The sequence below is a fragment of the Pimephales promelas genome, chromosome 1 (assembly GCF_988280905.1).
Source record: "Pimephales promelas chromosome 1, fPimPro1.hap1.1, whole genome shotgun sequence".
In the NCBI taxonomy this organism is placed as follows: domain Eukaryota; kingdom Metazoa; phylum Chordata; class Actinopteri; order Cypriniformes; family Leuciscidae; genus Pimephales; species Pimephales promelas.
The window spans coordinates 31781066-31807029 of NC_142769.1; the positions used below are offsets into that span (position 1 = coordinate 31781066).

Genomic DNA, 25964 nt, shown 5'->3' on the forward strand with positions numbered 1-25964 from the left:
ACACACACACACACACACACACTGCATACAATACAAACAGCAAGCTTAGGCATGTAAAAAAAACAAGGACTAAAAACAGAAAAGGCTGGAAATATCTTTGAGTCAAATTAGGTTTGTAAGTACTGTAGCTGTTGTACAAAAGCATTTTTAAGTCATTTGATTGATTTATCATTGCCATTGATGGTCTAAATGCTGTCCAAAGTCTGAATGGGAGGCTAGACTTCCACAACACAGCTACCCTGGCTATCTGCCATTCAGTTATCTAATCTACACACAAGAAACGCAAGCAAAAGGACATAGATACAAAGTATATAACATAAGAAAAGCCATGAAGACACAAGTCTACATATGAAAAGAACACCGTATGCTGGAGTTCCACGCAGTAGTTTTATTGACATGACATATATGAGGAAAGTTAAAGAAGAAGAAGGATCTGTGTGTCAGGGCTGAGCTTTACTTACCTGTTGTGCCAGTTGAAGAGAAGCCAGTTAACCCCCTCTAGCTGATAATCCCTGAGACAGTTTCCATTACAATACTCTCGCGATTGCTCCCGCTTCTTCCAGTGACTCGCTGGAGGACGCTCCTTAGATAAAGACGGCAAGGAAAATTCAGTTAACAGCATTTTAGCACCAAAAATGACTATCCACCCACGATACACTTTAAGAAGGTGCTATCTGCTTTGGTACACCATTTCACCATGCACATTTAAATAAAGACACTAAAGTTCCCTTAGCCCACTTTATATTGTGGGTGTCACGAGATACTGGTATTGACGATAACCGTGATATTCCAAACATGTTATATCGTTGTCTATAATCTTTAATCTTATCTATAATTAGGGGCGATGACTGTAATATTTAAAATAAATAGTACACATATGATAATGTGATGTAAATTGTCCAGTGCCAGCATCTGGTTGACATTCCAATGTATAGTAGGTGTCGGTATTGCACCTTAATGCTGGTTGCCACCTGTCATAAAACACAAGCAGTCACAGTGAGCAGCTGGTACTGCCGCATAAAAGCATGTCGTCGGATAGGAGTATGACAGACGAGACACTCTACCCGCACTCCAAGAAGGATAGCTTGCCAGTGTGGAAGATTTTTGGACTTGAACATGACTCGTTAATCACCCCAGTCTTCAGGACTTGTTGATCAACAGAGAGCGCAAAAAAGGACAATACCACAAATTTGTTCCCCCACCTCTTCTTCTGTTATCAATAGTCATCTTTATTTATATCCAAGCCACAGCACTAGCCATTATTTTTAAACGAAGGAGACGTGGGCATGTTATCCAAGCATTAATGTCAAGGAAAGCCCCTTATATACCCTCCAATCTGTTTCAAGGTCTTGATTAATTGTGGCATTTCTTTTTTGTTTAGAATCCAGTATTCCTGTGATACTTTTGTCTTTTATGAATTTAATAAAGAACTCTGTCTCGTATTCTGTCCAAACATACCACGCCTTCTTTAAAGAAGGATTGACTTTTATGTATGCCAGGTGACCTGAAAATGCGAAAATATTCCTTTTTTGCATTCCCTAACAAAAGTTTGTTTTATTATATGTATATCCCTCTGGGCTTCCGAAAGTGTACTCATTTAGATAAAAACGTGTACGATAATCTATGTTTATCATTAGAGAGCAGTATTTTTTTCTATTTTTACCCAAAATAAAATGATGTGATTGTGAGCTTAACGCAGCGCTAAACTCTCACATTGTTTCATTGATACTCGATGCCGACAGGCACCCTCATGCAGAAAGTCAACAAGTGAGACTCATAGGAGTAATAAAAGTTTATGACGTTCCAGAAAATCCTTAATATGGACAAAGACATCCAGTGATTGCTGTAGTTGAATAAAATGCAAATAGAGACATTTTGACTAATTAAACATGAAGAGAATTAACATACCATCCATTGTGACAGTATTTTGGTTTATCTGTGTTCTTCAAGCCATCTTGGGTATGTTCATAAGGATAGTGTATATTTATAATTCAATGCCAATTGACAGCCTTTAAGATTGTTTATAATACTATAAAATAATATCATTGCTTTATTTATTTTTTATATTTTTTTTTTCAAGATTTCTAGAGAGTTATAAGAGAAGAGAGTTATAATCAGGCATATATCAAGTTGAGCGCACTTCAAGTACAAATAAATATTTGAATATAACACAATATAATAATGGCATAAGAGAGAGCAAAAGCGAGATGGTCTCACCACTCTGTTGGTGTGTGGTTTTGCTGCCTGCAGCTTTTTGAACTCTTCAATCTTACTCTGGTCCACATCTTCACTCAGCTCCCATGTGCTGTCCTCGTATGGCAATGAGCACCATTTCACCAAGTAATACACCACCGGCTACACATTCATATGAAAAGAAAGCTTTGAGACTTACACCAAATGTCTGCCCAGGTGAACAAACACATATACAATGCACAAAGCAATCGCTACCTCTCCGGTGTCCTTGTCCTCACAGTATGAGACCTCGAGAACTCGGTCCACTTCTACATAGTCAGGATTGAATGGCTCCTCCTCAATCTGAAACACACACACACATTAGTAATTAAACATAAATCCTGTGCATCTCTCCAGTGATTATAATTGTCATATGACTAAATGACATAGCATTTAACCTGCAAATCATCCTACAAAATATTTTTTTTTTAGTGAGGACAGAGTGTTTGCTGAAGTTACAAACAAACACAGACATCCTTACATCAGCAAAGAAGTGTGCTTTCTGCGCCTGTTTGATCTTGAAGCGCTTGATTTTCTGCTGGATCCTCTTGTCTTTCTCTAACTGCTGCTCCGTCGCCCACTCACAGTGAAGATATGAACTAGAACACACGCACGTTTACATAATTACTGAATGATCCTTGCACACACGCTAAATTATGCGTGCTCAACACATGACTGCACTGCTCTTGGCTATTAGCAATATGAAAAACATAATCTTTTACAGCTTGAAAGCTAACAGAGAGAACTGGAAAAGCTGACAAAAGCAGGGCATAATTAACTTACTAGTTTTTGTATTTGACATAATACTCTTCAATTTCTACCATCACTCCAGGAGAAACCTGTTGAATGAAGAAGAAAAGTAATATTACACACACACAATGTCTGAAATCACATTCAAAATGTGTCTATGTCTGTGTAAATCATATATACCCTATTTACACCACGTATTAATATCGACCTCAAGTGATCCTACGAAAAGTGGTCAGAGCTCATTTAGAGGTAGTTGAAAAGGAATGTGATTACATTGCAGCTGTCCTCATAAAATCTGTAGAAGTCCAATCCATATGCAGACTTCACAGAACATGTTTCAACTTGCTTGGGATAAAAGCATTTGCTAAATGAATGAATGGATCATGCGAAGCACAAAGATTAAAATTTAATACAGATACTCAACTAATGACCTGTTTACACCTGGTATTAAGTTGCGTTTTGGTCATCGGATCACAAATAGATGAAGGGGACACCATACCCTTTTATATCTGGCGTTTTAAACCGTCTCTTGTCCACTTCTGTCCTGATTTTTTCGAGGGGAGGGTCTATGGGCGAGTAAATAGTGGTCGACCTGCTGATGTCGATATATTAGAGCAGGATGGCCGATGGCCGATGTAAAGCCAATAAATTATATACTTTATATTTATTGAAATTAATATTTAATAAATGTGAAAATTAATTGAAAAAAAAATTGACACAGCTTTTTCAAACTCTGTGAGTGTGTGTTAGAATAGAAATCAAGAATGGTAAGAGAAAATTGTGCTTGGAATGTTTTTCGTCTTAAAACCAAATTTGGGTCTCCAGCCGACGAAGTTTAATCCCGTCTGGATAGCGTGCTTCCCATTATGTTTACGCACTAAGTCAGTAGGCGGAGATTAGGGAGTCTTTTGAGGCTGTTTGTACGCATTCGACCACATGACCCTTTAAACTATGAAAACTGGACGAATGCGTTTTTCGACTACCTCTACCTTTCGACTACCTCTGGAAATGGTCAAAAGTGGACTAGCTCAAAACATTTTGGACCCCGTTCACACCTGTATTTTGCATCATCCTCTTATGATCCGATCGACCAAAATGTGTAAACGGGGCCTAAAATAACTATGAGGATTCTGCTTGAAATGCCAAGTCTGAGGAACAGTTAAAATTCCAGCATATTTCAGAACAACAATGCACTGAAATGCCTTAATTTTTATCAACATGGTGCGTGGTGTACTCATGAAATGACCCTTGACAAAATATGATCAGAACTGCTCACAGGAGGTGCATTTGGGGCACATTACCATCATTGTAATACCAGTTTTAAAGATGCGAAAGAAAAACACGCATTGAATAAAAGAGATAGAGGATTGTGGAACTCTTACCTCTTTTTTCACTACACGAGATGCCATGATTTTATCAACCACAGCAGCATCTTCCTCAGTTGGGTTCTCCTATGAACATAAAGAGTCATGAAGTTCATCATGAAGTGTCTTTATACATATATTCAAAACACACAACTTATCTTTATCCCTCTCTCTCTCTCTCTCTCTCTCTCTCTCTCTCTCTCTCTCTCTCTCTCTCTCTCTCTCACACACACACACACACACACACACACGAAAGGATGAACAGGCTTTACACCTGCTAAACATATATTATTATGTTCACAATCAGAGAACTGCTTGAGAATGCTGGGATACATCATGAGAAACGAGTCTCTGCTAACGGCGGTGTTCTCACCACAAAGAGTTGCACTGCAGGCTGTTTTTGAGCGTTGGGATTGCCTTTCTTGGCTTTGACGATGACCTTCATTTCTTCATCAGACAGTCGAGCCTCACAATCATCTTCATACTTCTTCCTCTTAATCTTCCGGTTCGAACGGCGCTTCTGTAAACACACACACACACACACACAAGTGAGTGTGGTTTCAAATGTATATTTGGATTATTTTCTCAATGATCAGTGATGTTTGGGGTCAGTGATATTTCTGTTTTTGAACTAAGTCTCTTATGCTCATCAAGGGATTCTACTTTGTCATGTTATTTGTATTATTCAACTAAACTGTCCAAATAAATTAAACTTTAATAAATAAATAAATATTATTAAGAATTATAATCAAAAGAGATTCTGAGACATTTGTGGGTAAGGGTGCCCCTCGTTTAATATTTTACATTTTGTGCTATAATAACTCAATTAGGAAATGTTTTTTTTTCTTTCCTTTGATTACATAACACATTGGCTGATGCATCATCAGACAGACATCATCTAAACATGTGACTGTTTAAAGGTAAATTCACATTGTTCTTAAGGGAGACATTTTCCCTCAAGTACCCTATTATGAAAAAAAAAATGATGTCATTAGGGTTGAATTTACACCCGGAGGCTTCTTGCGGTTTTAAATATATCATTTTGGGTGAACAAAAAGTGCGCATGCACGCATTTTGCCCTTTAATAAATTAGTAGAGATAGAGAGAGAGAGAGAGAGAGAGAGAGAGAGAGAGAGAGAGAGAGAGAGAGAGAGAGAGAGAGAGAGAGTCTGACCTCCCAAATATAACATGACCTAAATATGTATGAGTTAAAGTAAATGGATAGGATGAGAATATCTCAGGATGACCAAATAAAGAGCCACCCGCTCTGCCACAAGACCCCAGTGTTTCCCAAAATGCACATGACACAACTGAGTTATCAAAAGCACACTGCTTTAATTAACACAGGGAGTATGTAAAGAGAAGGGTGGTATATCATGGATGGGGAGAATGAGAGGTTAGACATTTCAGAAGAAAGATAAGTAAATCATTTGAGGGTACAGCAGTCATCATAGTCTCTCTCGCTCTTGTACTGAACATACTGTACATATGCTGCACCACTGCATTATACAGTTTAAAGGAACTCCAGCAACAATATGCATGTTTTGTGCTACTGTTCCAGAAATGATCCCTTACAAATACTTTTATTGTTAGATGTTTATATAAGCATAAAGGAGTCATCAATTGTATCAAGAATAGATCAAACCCAGAGCTCACCGAATCGTCATCTTTAGAGGATCGTCGAGTTGGTCTGTCATCATCAGACAGCTCATCTGAGGAATCTGTCTTCTTTCGCTTCTTCTTCCCGAACTTTATAACGATTTTCCTGTAAAGAGGAGAACACATAAAGAGACTTGTTTTAACACTTGTTTGTGTTTACCCACTGGCATTTAGCAGAAATGGAAACACACACAAAATGGCTGCTTTGTTGACCAATCCATCATGGATTGACCAGTCCAAAAAAGATTTGATGCACTTAGATACTAGTTAATATTATATGATATTCCTTCACAAAGTGGTTAGCGAAGGTCACTTTAAGGAAGCTATTTTGGCATTTGTAATCAGATGATTATGGATGGCAATGCCTCTGCATTTATTCTGAAACCTGAGGTAATCTACAGTATGTTTCCAAGAGGCTGTAAAACTGTAAAGTCACTGTTTAATATGCACACACATAAAGACTGGCAGCATAAACACTCTCTCCCAGTGCAGTTATTGTTTATACCAAAGCTTTTGGTATAAAGCTTTAATAAAATAAATTAAAACTTGTCAACAAACTGAACTGAGTTTATGTACTATACAACGGAAAAAGAATAAAGCTATAAATATTACAAATAGAAATGCCAAAAGAACATCAGATAACTAAAACTTAAAATAAAAAGAAACCAGAAAATATAAAAATAAAAGCTAATATAAGTAATGCGTTACAATATTGAGTTACTATGTCAAAAAGTAACTAATTGGAAGGTGTCTTCTAGGCAGATGGTCTCCTGCTCTCAAAATGTGTAACCTCTGAATGCAAATTTCCATTGTTATCACATGTTAGCGCATCTCTTCTCTTTATTTCAGAGCATTTAATGTTTTGTATTGATTATGTAATTGGCATTATACTGTACATTTACCTGAGATAATAAATTGTAAACATTTGATATTATTCTAATCGACTAGACTACGATATTATTTTCAGTAAAGAGTAAAATAGAATAGTCAAACATTCGCTCACATTTAATGATGCACAGATATCATTAAAAACCTTTTCATTTATGGATTCAGATGAAATAACAAAAGCGAAAATGTATTTTATTTAATCATAATACTTTACTACGCGGAAAGACAGTAACACGCAGAGACCTTCACCCGCTGAGCAAATGGCACCATTGAATAGATTGAGCTGGGCCTTAAAAGCTTGATCTCTGGGGAAAAAAAAGTATTATATTAATGTAATGTTAGTATATTATCTTAATACTAAGAGTTTTTGCAGCCTTTTCTGTCATAGAGACTTTGGTGATGATATTACGAAATTCAGTCCAACTAATTTAACAATTTAGTGTTTAGCAATGTTGTTGATCTGTGTTGTACTACTTTCATGTTATCACTGTGAAGCTGCTTTGATACAATCTGTATCGTGAAAAGCGCTATATAAATAAATGTGACTTGACTTGACTTGACTAATTGTTTTACCTGGTGTTGAACGCGAACTGAAATCAAGATTCTGTTGTTTAGCTTGAGGCAGGGTGCAGGTTTCATTCGCCTCTCTCTCTCTCAAATATTATTAACAAATATTATTATTATAAGCCAACATTCTACTGTAATAATAATAATAATAATAATAATAATTATTATTATTATTATAACAGAAGTACATAAGAAGTACATTCTACTGTGCAATTGTAATTTATTTATTTCATAATATCTTTAAGTTAGACTGAACTTTTCTTTTGGCAGGTTGTAATGAAGACCTTTGAGTTTCTGAGCATATATTATTATTATTATTATTATTATTATTATAATTAAATGTTTTAATTGAACAAGTACACTACTGTGCAATAGCTCTGTTATAATTTCTTCAAGTTACACCAAATGTTTACCTTGAAGGATTGTTGTGAAGATCTTTGTGTTTCTGTGTCTATATGATATAGTTTAATCAAATGAAATGGTGAAATGCTTGTGAAGTGAACTTAGAACAGCTCTGCAGATCCTCTTAGTGAGAGTACAGACGCTGAAAGCACCATGGGCGTCACACTTGCTTCATTATAAGTGTAGTAGAAGAAATTGTGGCCCTCATTCACACAGCCATGAAGAACAGACTTCAGTAGCTTATCATCAATAGCTAATCTTATTGAGCTTTAATATTCACAGATACTAGTCCATATCGAGATTTGATTAATTTCACAGCCCTACTTTTATTCATTCAAAAATTCCGCTACATTCCGCTTTATACATTAATTTCAGCTTGTGACTGGATTCCATCCATGTATTCGGCATCATGGAAATCACAATATTTGCCATGTTGAAGAGACTTAGTTGCGTGGGTTATTTATTGTTGCGTTATAAGGTTATAATCATTAGTAAGAAGAAGGTTATGCAGTTAATAGCGGTCTCCTCTCAACAATCGAAATAGTGCTTTGTGGTCATTGAACAGACCGTTTCAGCTATGGCAGAATTTGAAAAAAATACAAAAAATACACAACACACAAGAAATTGCAACCAGTATTCTGTCACTATTGCACTGCACAGAATTCAAATTCTTATGGTAGACACTAAAAAGGTAACACATTTGCAATCTCTCCTCAGTGCAGGGCACACAGCCCTGATAAACAGGAAATGATTCTCAGGACGTAAGCTGTGTGCATCATTTGCTCTTTCACTCCTGTTCTCATTCTGGGTCCTCCTCTCTGGATGATGTTACACTTCACTAGTCTCTGGGACAACGTGACTTCCTGGTTGCCTAGCGACCTGATCAGAGTGAAGCTCGCGGCGTGGGTGGAAGCAGTAATGCTGTATCCTGTGAGTGACACACAAGCTCCACTCAGCAGCTGTGAAATGAGACTGAGCGTTGGTCTTTACGACACTCGGCTCTTCTATGTGTATGGACAGAGCATGTGAAATCATGAGGTAAGAAGGTTTAACAACCAAAACATCTTTCTTTTGCTGTCCTTTGTTGAGGGACTCACAAATACACATGCACACACAGGGTCCAAAATCAACCACAAACTTTCTGCCTTTTTATATAAAAACATGACAGAAAAAGGATAGATAGATTTTCCATAAAACAAAGCAATTATTTTGCCGTTTTTGTCTTCTGTGTTTATGCTGTATCACGTACTATCCTTATAAAAATGTTGCCCCCCCCCCCCAAAAACAAAAAACCTGTTTCTCCCAGTTGACATGGCAACACACAACCGCCATTATCAGAAATCTTCACTTTGATAAAAACAGGGTTTTCATGTAAATGAGGCCAAACCGCAGGGAAATATCTGTGTCAAGGCCCTTGCACACCGAGTCCGAAATTCACGTCCGAAATTTTCGCGTGTTAAAAAAATAAATACGACCTCACGGTATGTCAATCACGCTTGCACACTGCTTCCAAAACTTTCGTCCATCATAAAAAACTGTTTTTAAAAAAATCGGATCGGGTTTGATTTGTGTTTTCACATGCCGTAGCAAGCAGTTTGAATGGTGTTTTGACAATTCAGAGCCACCAAATCACAAAATATGAAAAAACACATATGAAAATTTCGGACTCATTCTTACAGTGCTTTCTTATCATTCTTACATTTACACCACATATTGTGTGTTATAATTCCTGAAAAAGACACCAGACAACAGGCCACTAAGGTCAATGGTCAACATTTCATTAACTCTGTTAAACAGAAAATAAAAAAGAAAAGTTTTTCATAAAAATTGTTTATTTTTTACACTTCCTGCTAATTGGACTAAACTATTTGTTCAATAATTTGATTGATCGTTTTTACATTAATACATCTCTGCCATCTTTCTCTTAAAGGAACTTAAATTTAAATCACCTTTTATTTTAATGCCTGTACTTTGTCACTTTACAAGCACTCTGAAAACATCCATGTAAAAAAAACATCTACACAAATACACACACAAGCACACACATACCAGTACACACATACACACACACAAAGATGGTGAAAGGTAAATAAAATACATTTTTATTGACTGTAGTTGCCACTGCATGTTCGACAACAGGGTGGTTGGATAAGTCATAAAGAACATGGAGATTTGTGTGTTTCTCTCTTGTTTCTTATGATGCATCAGTTTATAAGATCTATATGAATCAGAAGCAAACGCATCTACATGCATACACACCTGCACGACGGACGAGAGCGGAAGGTCTTTGGCACCAAACACAGAAGGCTGCATTAATATTTCAGGGTTGTAACCTAGGCTACATGTACGCACACACTTATTCTCCTGCCAACACATGGTTGCACAAACATACCCATAAAAGGATATTAAAGAGAGCACTGCACTCTTACTTCTTTCTTTCAATATATTAATAATGTAAACATCCAGTATCTGTTCATCTCCATCACACGCTCAGCATGTTACGAAACAACTAGTCTTACGTCACAATTGATTTGCAATAAATCACAGTACTATAACTGCATTAAAACTGCACTGAACGTGTGAGAGAGAATCTCAGCGAGACAGGGAAAGAGTAAATTTACGGTATCAGTTTCAATCTGCATCGCATGGTTCACTTCACTTTTGTCCAATACTGCATCGCCAACTCCACTTAGAAAAGTGAGTTTGAAAAGCTATTAACAACCTGCTTCTTCCTTCATTGAACCAATGAACACATATATAGGGTACATACTGGGTTATATGGCCAAAAATATTATAATGTTAACATATTTCAGTCGATATCGATAATTATCATGATAAAGGTCAAATCTTTATTTCTTTCAAGTTCAGAGGCAGATTTTTTTTCTCCTGAGTGAAAGTTTTAGAAACCAGACCATTAATTGTGGTTTTAACATCGGAACATGGCAAACACTTGCCAAACACTTGAACATCTCACAAATCTGAGGTAGGACTGCGACGTGCGCACACAGGACAGAAGCAGCGCCCAACACGTAGGTGTGATAAATATCACTAATCTTAGTAGCATCTCAGCTCAACACCTTGGCATGATGAATATCACTAAGCCAGGGCGAAGCCAAGCGAAATGAATCGCAAGCCGAGTCTGCTGGCAGTTTCGGGGCCAGCTGGAGCAGTAGGAAGCATCTTCAGGCTTACACACACTGTGCCAGGGGCCAGGGAACCACAGATGTACCTGAGGTGGGGCAGCGAGGAGCAGGACAGGGACCCGCGACAGACCGCTCCACTGGAGGGATAACCTCGCAACCCTTCACCACTCCTCCATCAAGGGTAGTGAGGGGGATAAGCTATCCAGGCAGTTTCTGGCAGAGAAAGGTGCCATCCACAGCCTGGTAAGCTCTCCATGCACTTCGAAAAAGAAAGGCACTGAGATACCAATCCTCCAACCGAGACCGAACAGGACACGGTGAAGGGTTCCACTCGAGCCTGGGAGCCCGTTTCAGCATAGCTGACATTTCTGGATCTGGCTCGGGCAATATTAAACTCCAAGAGGGAAAAAACACAGCTGAGTTGTCATCTCCAGAGGCCAGCTCACCCTCTGATGCTGCTATCGACATCTTATCCTGGGGAACCCAGATTGAAACGGTTGATTGGTCCATTACAGAGGGACCAGCATGTTCAACAGGAATTCCATCGGCTGCAGTGTAATGGAGGAATGAGGAGCCCACAGGGAATGGTTACTGGGCGAAACCTCCATCACCATACTCCGTTCACCCATCCCACACGGCACCCGGGGGTGGGGCATGGTAATGGGGACTGGCGCTTCGCTACAACCTCAAAACTTGAGGTGGAACAATTTTCAATGGCCATGCCCCAAATTACATACTTTGGACTTGCGGTCTTGTGCCCTTCATTTATACGTTCAAGAAGCCAATGAGACTGTAGGGTGTCCAATTTTCATTTTATGATTCAGAAGAGTTTTTTTTAACAGACAATTTTTTTTTACCCACTGCATTCTCAATGAAGCCTTTTGTGACGTCTGAACTGAAGTGTTCTTGGCACAACTTTTTTTTTTTTCAAGCAAGTCGTTTCAAGAAATAGTGCGAATAAATGAAACAGTGATACTGCTGCTGCTAACTATTTAAATCTAGCAGGTTTGGTGTCTCGTGATGCAAATCTAATGACGCTGGTAGTGATGATTCTCTCTGACCAATCAGTGATATGCAGTGTTTACATGCCACATTTTAGTATCTGAATTTTGTTGTATTTATCTGTGCTATTTATTTGTTCTTATTTTATTAATAATTTCTTGTCTTTACTAAAGTTTGGAATTTATATTATTTAGTCCAGTTGTTTTTGCTGTGGTAACTTTATTGTTTTTAGACTGCTGATTTCAATTCATGGAAATCAGCTGCAACAAACAGTCTGCCATAATTATGTTTGAAATAAATGTTTGATTAAATGTTTCTACCTTAATGAAATTGAAACCAGGAATTCAAATAATACCCAACACTAATTAATTATGTTTTAATATAATATATTAATATGTTTATAATAAACATTAACAGCTTGGTATGTGAGAATACTTTACTAGAAGCTTGCAATGCAGATTTATTTATTGATTTTTTTTTTTTATTATTTACATTTTATTATCTTTAATGTAAAAAGGTCAATGATATGTATAATTGGTTCTAATCTTTTTTCCCAGATTAATTATTTGTATTTAATATTTTTTCTTGCTAAGGTTTTCCTGTCATAAAAAATGCAGGTCATCACACTAAACATTTATTGTTAGAGAGATTTAGAATACTTTTTTTTAGAAAAATGTGTTTGTTTGTTTTTTCCTTTTTAAAAAACCCTGACATAACAATTTCCTGCACATTGTTGTAACTTGAAAAATTCCTAATTCCATATGGTCAAGACACTACTACCTACAACATAACACTCAACCCTTAATAAATGCCACTCACTTAGAGCAGAGCGGCAACTACTTGACACATTAGCCTATCAGCAGAATAATGCTAGATTACAACATCCTGTTCACACTTGCGCTGCAAACCAAGCTTAATAAAAGCTTGCCATACCAGACAGGTAACTTTGAGTACTGAACAACAGGTAGAAGATGACCACTTAGTCTATTAGCAATTCAAAATGAAAAACTGCCCCTCTCATTTTGGAGTATCTGCAAACTGGCAATAAACATCTGCTTCCCCCTGTCAGGTGTGGTAAATAATGTAATCTGTACAACAGAGGTGACTGAGCCAAGCAACAGTGTTAAACAAGCAAAGAAATTACCGAAAGAGGGGTTGAGTTTAAACATACACATGTCCGGTTTGTCTTGCCTTTACTGCTGAAGTATTTGGGTCAGTCAGACTGCTAATCCATTAAGCACGATGAACAAGTCATGGAAGAAATTCAACATACTACTTTTACAAGCACAGCAGGAATGTTAAACACTTTCATGCTAGCTTTGTAATCTCAGCAATGGACCATAATAGAGCATGTGGCCTTCCTAAGAACAAAGCAGCATCTAGACTGAACCTTAGAGCTGGAAAAGCCAAACAATATAGTGGAACATAGTTTGCAGAGACCAAGAAATCTCATGTCACGTTCTTCCATTCAGTCCACCATTAATGCAGATCAGATGACATCATGATGTCATAAAGCACTGCATATTTGGTTCAGACTTTTGATCTATTCATACTCTCCAGAAGAGGCTGTCTGTGAGAGCACTGCTGTTATGTGTAAGGTAACATTTTTAAAGGAATCATTAACCAAAACAAAAATGGGACTGTATGTTTAGCACGTTTGTTCCCTTGCCATGTTTGTGGGTTATAAAACAAGCGACAGATTTTCCATGAAACCCTCAAATTAGCGCTTTTCAAACTGGGTCCTGAGGACCCCTTAGGTGGCTTCAAAGTGGTACAAGGTGATGTGTTTAAGACCAAACAAATTTGACCACTATTTATTCAGAAAATAATTCATAATTGTTTTGAATGAATATTTTTCAGATAAAAAAATACATCCATTTATTGAGGCTTTGGTACAATTACAACATAAATGCCAAATAGGCATCCTTTGCATCATATTGGGGGTCTTTGGCATTAACAATTAGGCTAAAATAGTCCTGCCTCAGATTACCGATCTATTAGAAACTGGTTCTGCATTCAGAATCCATCCCTACTGATCTGTTTTTTCATACTAGTGAACAAATTCATAAAATATTATTAAAAAAATGGCCCCTATATTAGTCTTTAATAATCAAATTTCCAACATTTCTCGGAAGAACTTTTAGGGCAGAATTTCTCATTTCTCATACAGTTTGGGATTATTAAAAGGGGTCTTTGGTTCAAAAAGGTTTGCTAGAAGGTTCTGTAACAGGTAAGATATAAAATGTGTAAACACATGCATGGAGAGTGCACCTTCTAGGTCCAAAGACTTCATAAAAGCTAAAGGCAGAATCATCAGCATGATATTAAAAGAAAATGTATCTGTAAACATCTAATGGAACGTTAGCATTTTTGTTTGACTTAATATTTTCTTGAACTTACAAAGTTACAATGTTACAGAGGATTTTGCTGCGCTTGCCATCTTTGCAAAGACGATCCTGATCCTGATTTGTAATGCGTACCGAACCGAAAGCCTCATTCCAAGCAGTTCAATACGAATACGTGTATCGTTACCCCTATTTAAAATATGGTACAGCCTCTCATGGCTTGCAAGGGTCGGTGCCAAGTACACCCACTTCTCTTTTGCTCTTTTCATGATTGGATGGCTATACGATCAGAGAAAACAGAAGAAGTAACCAGGTAAGCATGAACGGAGTTTCCACATGCATCACAGTCATTTCGATGTGTGTGGAATGTTTAATAAGGACTCAGTATACTTGGTTGAATATCTCTGAAATTTGCAGCGAATAACCCTCCGCGTGCCAGTGTTGGCACATGCGCAATAGGTTGCCGACCCCTGCCTTGATGCTTAATTAAACCGCTATTTCAAGCTAACAGCATTTAACATGACATTCAATGCTACTCACGCTCTGATACAGCGCTGCATCTTATACCTTAACTTGGTTAAGGATAAGGTGGATCTTAACTTGCACTAACTAGCTGCATGGCTAACAACATGCAGGTGAAGTTACAGAGATGTTCTTGGATGAATTGAAGAAGTCATCACAAATTATGACAGTATTATGACATCTGTATGACACTTCCCCTTGCGCTCCCAGACAAAAAAAAAAAAAATGAATGAAATGTCATTCATCCTTTAGATTGGGAAGAATGTCACAGTGGTCTTACCCAATTTTAGCCTTTTGCTTGGGCTTGGATGACGCCACAATCCGGGCCTTCTTGGAACTCTTATTCTTGCCTCTGGACTTGGAAGAACCTGCCCTGTGACTGCGGTGCTGAGACGATGAAGACGGAAAGCATTCGGGACTCATGACGCGTGGAATATTTTTCTCTCCCCTCTCTCGTGCTTTGGCGATGGCCTCCGAGATTATTCGATTGGCCTTCTGTTGTTTATCGTCCGAAAGAGATGAATCCATCTGCTGCTGCGGCTGCTGCTGCTGTTGCTGATGTCGCTTCGGCACCCTCTTCTCAGACACGGATACGTACGAGGATGACGAAGAGGAAGAAGAGGAACTGTTTTTCACTGGAGGGCTGAGTACCCGAGGCTGGCTGCTGGGACCATTAGTGTTCTTAGGAGGCTGTGAGAAAAGAGAGAAAAAAAAGATGTTACCATCCAACCATGATATTAATGTTCTCCATAGGACTAGCTTCATCTAGAATTGTTGTGTAGGCAGTGCTTTACAGGAAGCCAATAGATAAGTTTCTATTTCAGGATTCTGTAATTCCATATGCTAAACCCATGATGAACAATACACTATTTAAGATACCATGACGACATGTAGACTAGTCTGCCGGTCAATTTGAGAGTGCTATACAACATGAAACAGAACGATGAGCTGCATGAACAGCTATAACATTACTCCTCTAGTCATGACCTAGAAAACTTGGACTCAAGTGGATGTAAATACTTTAATAGGTTTCTTATTAAGGGGGACAAAGTCAGAACAGTGAAACAGCTACTCTGCACGTAAGACTAAAGGTTCTGTAAGTGATTTAAGATGTTTCACTAACTTTCACCATTATGTTAACTTCAAGCACACAACCTCTCTCCAAAACCTAGACCTCCAAAGAGATCCAAGCAACCTAGAATGTGAAAAAATGTATTTTATAAATTAAAATGAAAATAATTTATAATAAAATTAATGACCAACCAGCCAAATGCAGGTAGTTTTGCAGGTAGTTTTACATAATATGTACAGTGAAGGCAAAGCTCTACAGGTACAGTACCTTTTGATAATGTCTGATTTAAAGAAATTGGGCTCAAAACAAAAAATATAATAACAGCGTCAATGAAAAGTTAACTGAGCCGCAATGTAATGAAAGTAGAGACAAATACATTTTTTTTCTCGAATTGTGACATATGGCAGGGACTTGATTCTATTCAGTTGTTGATTGAATGGAGGCAGATCTGCATGTGAGCTTGCAGTCGACTAAAATAAAGGGCTGGGGTTTAAGCAGGCTAAATGATGAAAGAAGTCCAGCATATGTCAGAGAGAAGTCTGTATTTTCACTGGAAGATCCAGTTATGATGTTTTGATTAAAAATTATGGGCTCAAAAAAAAAAAGAAGGAAAAAAACCCTGAAATGTATGCATTTTGTTCAAAGTAAGATTAATAACATGAATTTGGAAGATAGGGGGATTTCCATTTCATGCTGATTTTAATTAAATTAAAAGAAACCAGGGATTGTGATAGTTCAAAAAAACAAAGAAAATATGTTTTTTTCTGCACATTTTATATACGCCTATATCAGGAATGGGCAACTTCAGTCCTGAAGGGCTACTGTCCTACAGAGGCTGTTTCTCAATACCAAGTGCACAAGTTCGGACTTGCGTCCTTGGTAGTTCGGACTTGTTAAGTTCGACTCAGGAGAACGAACTCCCGAGGAAGAGAGTCCGGTTATTCTGCAATTGGAACAGCGCGTTATTGATCGCGTCACTCCGGATGCTCTGACTACTCCGGTTATCCCTTTATGTATATTTTAGGCAACAATAAAACGAAATATGCTATAAAACACCACTCTGCGTCTTTTCATAAAAAAAAGCCTCAGCCAAAACGAATTTTTTAACTATAAAAAAAAACAAATTATACGTCAAGTTTATCCACTAGACTAGAGACATAAGCGCCAGCGGTAAACGTCGGAAGCACTAGCCGAGGAAAAGCTGTTCCAGTCGGGGTTGATGAGCAATAAGCACTGAGCACCCAGTGAACGCTTGGATGTCACAACTCCGAAAACGTCAGATACATTTTTCAAACTTTATAAATAAACCACAGATTTGAGATTTAAACAACCACATTCTTGCCTGAAACAGTCTTAAAAATACATTTCATGACAAAATAACAGTAGTATTTTGATATTACGCGGGTTTTGTCCTTTGCTATGGTTGGTGCGAGATGCATTCTGGGATACCTGGCTGTCTCAAGTCCACACAAGTCATCTCTCAATGCATCCTCGGTAAGCGGGGCGGATCAAGAACACATCCGGGGATCTGAACTGGACTTGGCTAGAAATGAACTTTGAATTTGAATAGTATTTGGGCAGTGAATGATGACGTTTCACAAGTCCACAAGAACACAAGAATGCATATTGAGAAACGGCCAGAGTTTAGCTTCAACCCTAATCAAACACACCTGAACAAGCTAATCAAGGTCTTCGGGATAACTAGAAAGTTACGGGGAGGTGATTTTTTCAGGGTTGGAGCTAAACTCTGTAGGACAGTGGCCCTCCAGGACCGAAGTTGCCAATCCCTGGCCTATATATTTGAACTGGGAATTTCACCAGCCTTTGTGCCTGGAGGGCAAAACATTTAATTGGATACCTTGTTGACAGGCAAATAACATTTCTGAATGGCTGGTTTACTGATTGGCTAAAACATGTCTCGCTCCCCTGGTTCTATTTTGCAGTTACAGTGTCTAGGGCTGTTACTGAGACAGGTGTGATTTCTCACGACACCTTTTACAGTGAGGCCTGTCAGGTAGTAGAGGCACTTCATGTGCTTACAGCTCAAATACCATTTAAGAGTTTGGGGTCTTTCTTTACCCAGCTCAATACAGGTTGAGAATTTAATAAGCACACTAGGTATTTCATGACCTTGCCAGTAGACTAAACATAAGAGGAAGTCCAAGATAAAAATCCTTGGAGATCCTTTCTCAATCTGATTGTAGCTGAAGCAGTGCAGCATGGTAAGCCTGAGTCCACCCACACATACTGGATGACAACATGGGAAATCCTCCAACTTTGAACTGCTGCATCATCAATGTTCTTAAAGCTTGGGTTTCATAATATCCAGTGCTATCCACTCACGTGGCCAACCAGCTATAGCCTAGAGGACGATAAAGGAAAGGTTCGGACAACTGCACAGGCAAACGCAGAACACCACGGAGGGCAGGCTGCACACTCATGCACGCATTTATAACTATATCACCAGTTTAAGCATTTAAACATGATAGATCATTTTTGTAAACATATGGAATAGAAGTGTTCAGTCACAGTTCATCAGAATGGCATCACCCACTAATCAAAGGTCAAGAATTGAAATCATCAACCTGAGAGCCAGTTTTTTCACATTATCCACCCTCACCCCACGAAATAAAAAGACAGACATGTATAATTCACCGCACGGTCATATAACAGGCCGAGACATGACAACTTTTATTATTCATGCCCATTTCGCTGACTCCAATTCCTAAAATTCTCACACTTATTCTCACCAGGAAAGCAGGTAAAGTGAGTTTGAACCCCATAAAGAAGGAGAACGAGATCTTATCTTTTACTTTATTGGGTTTTATTTTGCACACTTGCTCTTTATAAACATGACACATGTCCAAAGCAATGTTCCTGTCATGCCAATAAAGCTTTGTTGACTCAAAAAACAACAAAAAGAGACCGCAAATAAAATCGGATCACCCGCCTGTGCTTTCCTGATGGCTAAATAAAATGGAATTATCTGGAAAGAGTGAAACAAAAGAAAAGAGTGGGGGAGGGTTATAAACACTAACTCATTCGGTGGCTAAACATGAGCCAGAGAGCAGTGAGACTGAGCTCTCCTGAAATATTCACACTAATCCATTTGAGGCATGAAGGGGTAAATCAACAGGAATGGAGACAAGGAGAAAAGCTATAGGGGAAAGGAGGGAGGGCGTATATGAGAAAATGAGTAATAGAGAGAATATGACGTGAGCGAGCAAGAGAGAGAGAGAGCGAGCGAGGGGAAAATGCAGCAAGCCATGAGCACTGCAGCTATGTTACACATCTATAAATAACTGAAATTACAGGCTGCCAGCGCTGCAGCAATTTCAATCTCTCTCCTCGCTCAGGTCATCAACGTCACCGCTTATAATGAAACTATACTGGAACAGAAACGTGCATAAGGCACTGCCGCTCAAAGCCTGATGCGCACATGTGGCACATCCCACGGACCAAAAACGAAACAGGAAGAAAAGTAGACAAGGCACCAAAAGCTAGCTAACATAGCATTCCCTGTTAGCATGCAAGCTAGAAAATAAGAAATGGAGAGAAGCAGTTAGCACAAGATGGCGGCAATTGTGTAGCCTGCCGCATGAGCCTGTAGCTGTTCAGTTCCTGCTGGCCCCCTCCCCCACCTCCACCCTTTCCTCCCCCTCCTCCTCCTCCTCCCTCCCCCACCCCATACACAAACACATGCTCGCTCTCTCACTCACTCACTCACTCACCCGTCCTCTCGGTCTCTTCACCGTAGACATGTTTTTTCTTTTCTTCTTTCCCCCCTCTTCCCTCACTCCAACCGCCAACAAAAGCCTTGCCCTTTCGCCGTTTTCTCTCTCTCTCTCTCTCTCTCTCTCTCTCTCTCTCTCTCTCTCTTTTGCACACTCCCTCCTCCCTTCTCTCTCTCGCTCACTTTCGCTCTCTCCCTTCCTCCCCCGGCAGGTCCGTGGCTGAAGAAGCCCTGTTCACCACCTCCTCCTCCCCTGGCCGGGCTGCATGGAGCCGCGCTTCACGGAAAACGAGGGAATGAGGAAGAGACTGATGAAGCAGCCACGCTGGTCCTGGATTCTCTCATTCTGCTGTGCTCAGCTGGGCTCTGTCTATTCTTTTCCCTCCCTCCTTTGCTCTCTCTTTCTCATCGATTCCCTCCAACCGTCCGTCCGAGAACAACTGCACTCGATCTCGCCCGGCCGTCGTTTTCTCGTCCACTCTCTTGCGTTCACACACACGCATAGACCAACAAGACTTCTCGTTCCTCTTTCTCCTTTCACATACCAGACGAAGGTAGGATTGCTAACACAAAAGGTTTTTTGTACTGGCTCAGTTGGACGCTTCGTAGCTTGTTTTCCTTATTTCCACTTGTTTTCTTTCCTTCCTTTTCCCTTGTTCCCCTCCCCTCTCTCAGGCTGGGGTGTGTGCGGCGAGCAGGAGACGCAGACGCAGCGGCGAGAAATGAAAGCACAAAGCAGCAAAACGCATCAGCATGAATATTAGAGATGTCGTTAAAATCCGGACTCGTTTTTCTCTCTCTCTCTCTCCCTTGCTCGCTCACTCTCTCTCTCACCCTCTTTAGCTCATTGTGAAACAGGAGGTCCAGCAGAGGGTGCTAGCTGTTATTACATTAACTTTCACAACTTAACCCTAAAAATACTGATTTTTTTTCTTGCTGAATCCAACCAGGCATAAAAAAAAAAATTAACAACAACAAGTGTTCAAGAAAATGAATACACCTACTACACATACATTCAACAGATAATTTGCATTAAAACATCTTTGTTTTTTATCCAAACAAGTAAAATAAAATCACAATTACAATTTTAAATGCATCATAATCATGTCAGCACTACAATCATCAGATTTACACACACAGGCAGGTGGCATGAGTTCATGTGCAGCTGGATCGACTAACAGGAAGTGACAACAGACACTCAAAGGGAAATGAGGTTGTGTCCTCACTTTCCCAAAGTGTGATAGATTGGCCATGTGCAACTGTTCACGTGCACTGCAAAAAACACTTGTGCCCACACATACACACACAGCAAAAATGAAAGCAAGTGTTTGCACTCTGAAAAAATAGAGAGGAGGAAAATGAGTGTTTATGCCACACCCCAATCTGAAATGACACACAAAAGTGGGTCAGCTTAGCATAAGAATCTTACAGAGTTGCAGAGAGATTAGCTTTGGCAAGGCCTAGCCTTGGGACTAGAGTAAGATCAACTTTTACAAGGTTAAATTGAGTAAACGCAATACAAGAGACCTTAAAGTCATTTAAAAACACCCCTTCTCACTAGGTGGCACACTGTGTAGCTGCAGCAAGGGAGTCAATTATTTTGCGCTCTGGAGCTTACCCCGATAAACCTTGTTTGAACAAAATATTTCGAATTGAACTTGAATTTGAATTTGAGTTCGAATTCGAATGCAAACGTTTTTTGTGAGAAAACTCAAAGTTTCTCAGGGGAATGGAAAACGTTAACCTTCCCTTTAAGGGCTCCGTAAAATACAATGTTCTGTAACAGGCTTTGTGTGACAGAGAGAGATAACAAAACAGAGAGAGAGCGATAACAAGGCCTTGAAGTTTGGACTCAAACGAAGGCTTCAATAGACAGTTCATGCGATCATCTACTTACATGCAAAAAATAAAATGAAATTGATAAATATAGATAATAATTAAATAAATCATATAATGAAATATGCCTGTAATTTGTAAAGAGAATGTGGTAATGTGAAAATGTTATTGCTAAATTACTAAAAGATTTATAGGATTTGCTTAGTAGTTCATTTTATGTGCAAACTGTATTTGTGTGTACAGGCAGCCAAGAAAGAATAACTTAGAAGATGAATACAGCAAAGAAAAGAGTGTGCTTGTATGTACCGTAGGGAGGAAAAAGAGATATGTACATGTTCTGAAGGTCACATGGCGCAAACCACCTCTACACCATGGCAACCAAATGGTTAATATGTAAATAAGTTGAAAGCATCACCAAATATTGGGAGGAGTTCAGCTCCACAGAGAAAGAAAGAGAGGGAGAGAGAAAGAGTTGCATAATAACCAAGTTAATGAAAGAATACAAGCTTGATTGTCTTTTTTTAACTGACCTAGTAAAAAAAAAAAAAAAAAAAACTCTACAAATCAATGCGCTAAATGCAGTAATAATGACATTGTTTGAAACCTGGAAAACTGTAGCAGTGCACCAGTGATGACTTGGACCCATAAGCCCACAGTAAGCAGGGTCTACATTAGCACTATTCTGGTACTGACCACACCAAACATACAGTAGTGGCCAAAAGTGATGTCTTGAGAGGAAATTTGTTTTTATTGGCACTACAAGTTTGATTAAACCAACAAAATCCTTCGACCTTCAAAGCTCCAAAGCCTAACCATGAAGATATCATAAGACTTGAGTGGAGTGGGCCCTTTTAGGCCAAAAACACCCAGCACACCCTCAACCCCAGATGGCAACATCCAACAAATACTCTACCTCTACCTACTAAATACTACCTTGGCATCTACATAGCAACACATTTAAAACCACCCACAAAACACCCGCATCAGGAGGTAACATTTGCACAGTCAAGAAAAATTGAAAAAATTCTGTTTAAGCCAGTTCTTTTTCCTGCTGTTGATGACCTCCCTCTTAAGTTTAACAAAAGCACTTTTATAAAACCCTTACTTAAATGTCCCATTTTCACACACTTATGACATATTAAAGTTCTCTCACTTGATTCTGAGTAGGGATGAGACGATTACCGGTTTCAAAATAAACCACGATAAAATGTATTAGTATTAGTATTAGTATTATCGTTTAAAATTTAATTATCATTTTAAAACACTTTATTCCAATCCTTGATTCTGATTGGTCATTAGCTGTGCTTTTTTCATGTTACAACACGTCTATGACCGCTTCACCCAACGGTTCTATTTAACACTGCAGTTCCTGTTGTTTTTATTTGAGCTTTCAGTTTCATGCATATATTACACACATTAGAACGTTGTTGCTGTTCACGGTCAGGGACTATTTTGTTTCTAGCGGAAGGAAGGCTTTTAGAAGGGAGACGCAAGACGGCAAGTTGTATTTGAAAGAAACAAGAACACGCGTCCGTTGTGATACATGAATGTGCGCTATGTAATAATGCGTTGCTATTGACGACGGTCATTATAAAGAAGGAAATGGCACAGAATAGAATCTTGCTTTAAAAAAACTGCATAGAGTTGCTTATTTGTTTGTTGTTTGTTAATTTTCAAATATAAAACTTGTTGAAATGTTTTTAGTGTGAGCATCAGGTCTTTTTGAACACTTTCATCTCATTTATCAAAACCGTGATAATACTGATAAATCAAAATCACAATACTTTTGGACATGAAATTTCCATACCGTCCCATAGATCTGAGCTTTTATAACAGTCTAACACTGTAATGATATCCCTGCCCATAACCTAAAATTTGTGTCCTGCTTAGGTGAAAATGAATTACACTGTCAGGACCAGAGAGAGAGAGTTTAGAGTCCATAATTAGGACTAGACCTGCAGACTAATGTGGAGTACAGCGGATAGAGCTGGAGGAAAGAGAGGATTAATGAGGGAAGGCCTGATGTGTAGCATTGGTTTCCTGAACCCATTAAACACGAAGGCTATTAATGACCCACACAGTACACACCACAAATCCCCTCTAAAACACACAAACACACACAAACACACTACACGTATTTGCTTTCACACGTTCTTCAGTACATAAATGGTTTCAAAAACATAATGGCCACATGCAAACAAATCTATCATATCAGTTTTTTTAAAGAAGCAAAATCTATGATACCAATACCAAACAATAACTGAGGTACAAAGCAAAAGCATTTTGGCCAATATAGACCTTATGTAGCCCCGCCCCTTTTTAGCATTGCGCTTGTTGTCTTTTGACTTCCGGACTGTATTTTCACAGCGATCTTGCATAGGTATGACTGAACTGCTCGTAAAAAAAAAATCCTGGTCGATATTTGTTAAGACATCTGCTTTACAATGCTTATGATAAACATTACAATGCTCATGATAACTTTTGTTAACTCTACAATAAGTAAATTCACTTCACCAGCTAATTACTCCTCGATTATGCCATAGAAATATACAGAGCGACCGCAAAAACGGAAGTTCAAAGACAATACTCTAAAGATGATGGCGCCCACGTTTCTCTGATGCATAAGGTCTATACAACATGTTTTTTGCAGCATTAATTAAAGCCATTTGCAGACATGTTTGTTGCGCGTGTGAAGGCAATGGCCAATCAGAAGTGTAAGTTAGTCAGAATACGCTCAATATGCCAGTGTGTTCTGCATGATGCCTGCATACTTGCTTTCCACTCATACATTGAGCGTGAACTGAAGTGATAACAGCTTCATTGATTCTTTGTTTCTGTATATAATTTTGTTTGACAGTGTGATAACCATAGCATCATAGACGCTATATAGATGCCACATAGCAAATCGATCCTTGCATTAAGTCTTAAAATGTAAGCGCAAAAAAAAAAACAGCCACTTGTTCTGTTACCTGTAATGTTTCTTTATTTTTCATTTTATTACTAAATTTTCACTTTATATTGTTAATGCAATTATTTAATTAAACAATATTTGAAGGCTACATTCTAATGTTTTAATGTTTTGTTTTCTTATAATTATTGATAGTTTAAGTAATTCATTTATTTGCTATGTTTATTTTCAAATAATAATTACAAAAATATATATTATAATAAAAAAGATAATTTTTTTCTATGGTAACGAAATTAGAACAGAGCACCATAACCTGTACTGGTATTGGTACCAACTATTACATTTTGGTAACATGAGAACACTAATTCAGAGTTTGGTTGGGTGACCTAGTCTGTCTCAGAGGATACCATGTTAACACATAAATATACATGAAACAAATAAATTAGGCTGCATTGTAGATTAATAACTGCTAGTGATAGACACAGACAGAGACAGACAGACAGACAGACAGACAGACAGACAGACAGACAGATAGACAGATAGACAGATAGATAGATAGATAGATAGATAGATAGATAGATAGATAGATAGATAGATAGACAGATAGACAGATAGATAGATAGATAGATAGATGGATAGATGGAGAGATGGATAGATGGATAGATAGATTCGTAAGTTGTGCAGGCCATGAGGAACCAGGAAAAGAGATACATGCCGGGGGGTGGGGGGTGGGGTTGTAGGGGGGAGAAAGACAGCACACAGCGGGTAGCCTCCACTAGACCTTTACACTTCTTTCATTATTTAGAGCAAAAGGGAAAGACTGAGAAAACAAAACACACCGTCAGATACACATGCAAACATCACTCAAACACACTGAACACCATTCACAAAAATGCAAATTCTCAAATCAAAGTACACATACTGACAAATAAAGAGGAAGAACCTGCCAATTTGTTTGCCACTCTTGCATGCTATGCTGTGACCAGAGAAAAAAGTAGGGCCGTAAATGGCACCGTGTTCACCAGTGTACCACGTACATTTCTGAAATGTAGAACTTGGGACAGTGACTTCTGATAACAGATCACTCATAATTGAAATGTAGACAGACACAGGCATTTTCTGTAAAGCTCCTATGAAACGATATGTTTTGTGAAAAACGCTATACAATTAATTGTGAATTGAATTAAACGAGAATTCTACGCATCTTTATAGACTTCTACATATTTTTATGCAATTTATAATTCATATTTATTTACCATCTTTTCATTTTTTTTTATTTTACCCAAATGTTGTGTATTGCTATTCAATGGTTTAATTAAATTTTAATAAATCAAAAAGCGTGTCTACAAAAAAAAAAGAAAAAAGAAAAAAAAGAATGAAAATCAAACCAGCAAAGCAAAGGAACACTCCCTTTATAATAAATGAAGCCGATGCCACTTTAATCTAGTTATAATATAATAAAAACATCTGTATGCACAATGAATCCTTTACATTTTCTGGATTCATATCATATTCAATAGTTTAAATGCTAATCATCAAGC

At 38.4% G+C, this 25964-nt stretch overlaps 1 protein-coding gene and 1 long non-coding RNA gene across 9 annotated transcripts in view; one reads left to right on the plus strand and one right to left on the minus strand.

The window, feature by feature from the left end:
* chd9 (chromodomain helicase DNA binding protein 9) overlaps window positions 1-25964 on the minus strand; it is a 70108-nt gene that overhangs the window by 22612 nt on the left and 21532 nt on the right. For 7 of the 8 annotated variants that reach the window (XM_039657147.2, XM_039657157.2, XM_039657152.2 and 4 more), the window contains 9 exons: window positions 15155-15564; window positions 6003-6111; window positions 4720-4866; window positions 4365-4433; window positions 3016-3071; window positions 2714-2831; window positions 2449-2535; window positions 2218-2355; window positions 462-583 (listed from right to left, as the gene is read on the minus strand). In XM_039657147.2, coding sequence (XP_039513081.2) covers window positions 462-583; window positions 2218-2355; window positions 2449-2535; window positions 2714-2831; window positions 3016-3071; window positions 4365-4433; window positions 4720-4866; window positions 6003-6111; window positions 15155-15564 — 1256 coding nt within the window. Of the gene's footprint in view, window positions 1-461; window positions 584-2217; window positions 2356-2448; window positions 2536-2713; window positions 2832-3015; window positions 3072-4364; window positions 4434-4719; window positions 4867-6002; window positions 6112-15154; window positions 15565-19677; window positions 19812-25964 lie in introns of those variants that run through there. The other variant, XM_039657167.2, reaches the window with a different exon arrangement.
* On the plus strand, window positions 20095-24574 carry LOC120468637 (uncharacterized). Its single transcript, XR_005620263.2, has 2 exons — window positions 20095-20233; window positions 20355-24574. It is a non-coding gene; the product is annotated as an uncharacterized LOC120468637 (long non-coding RNA).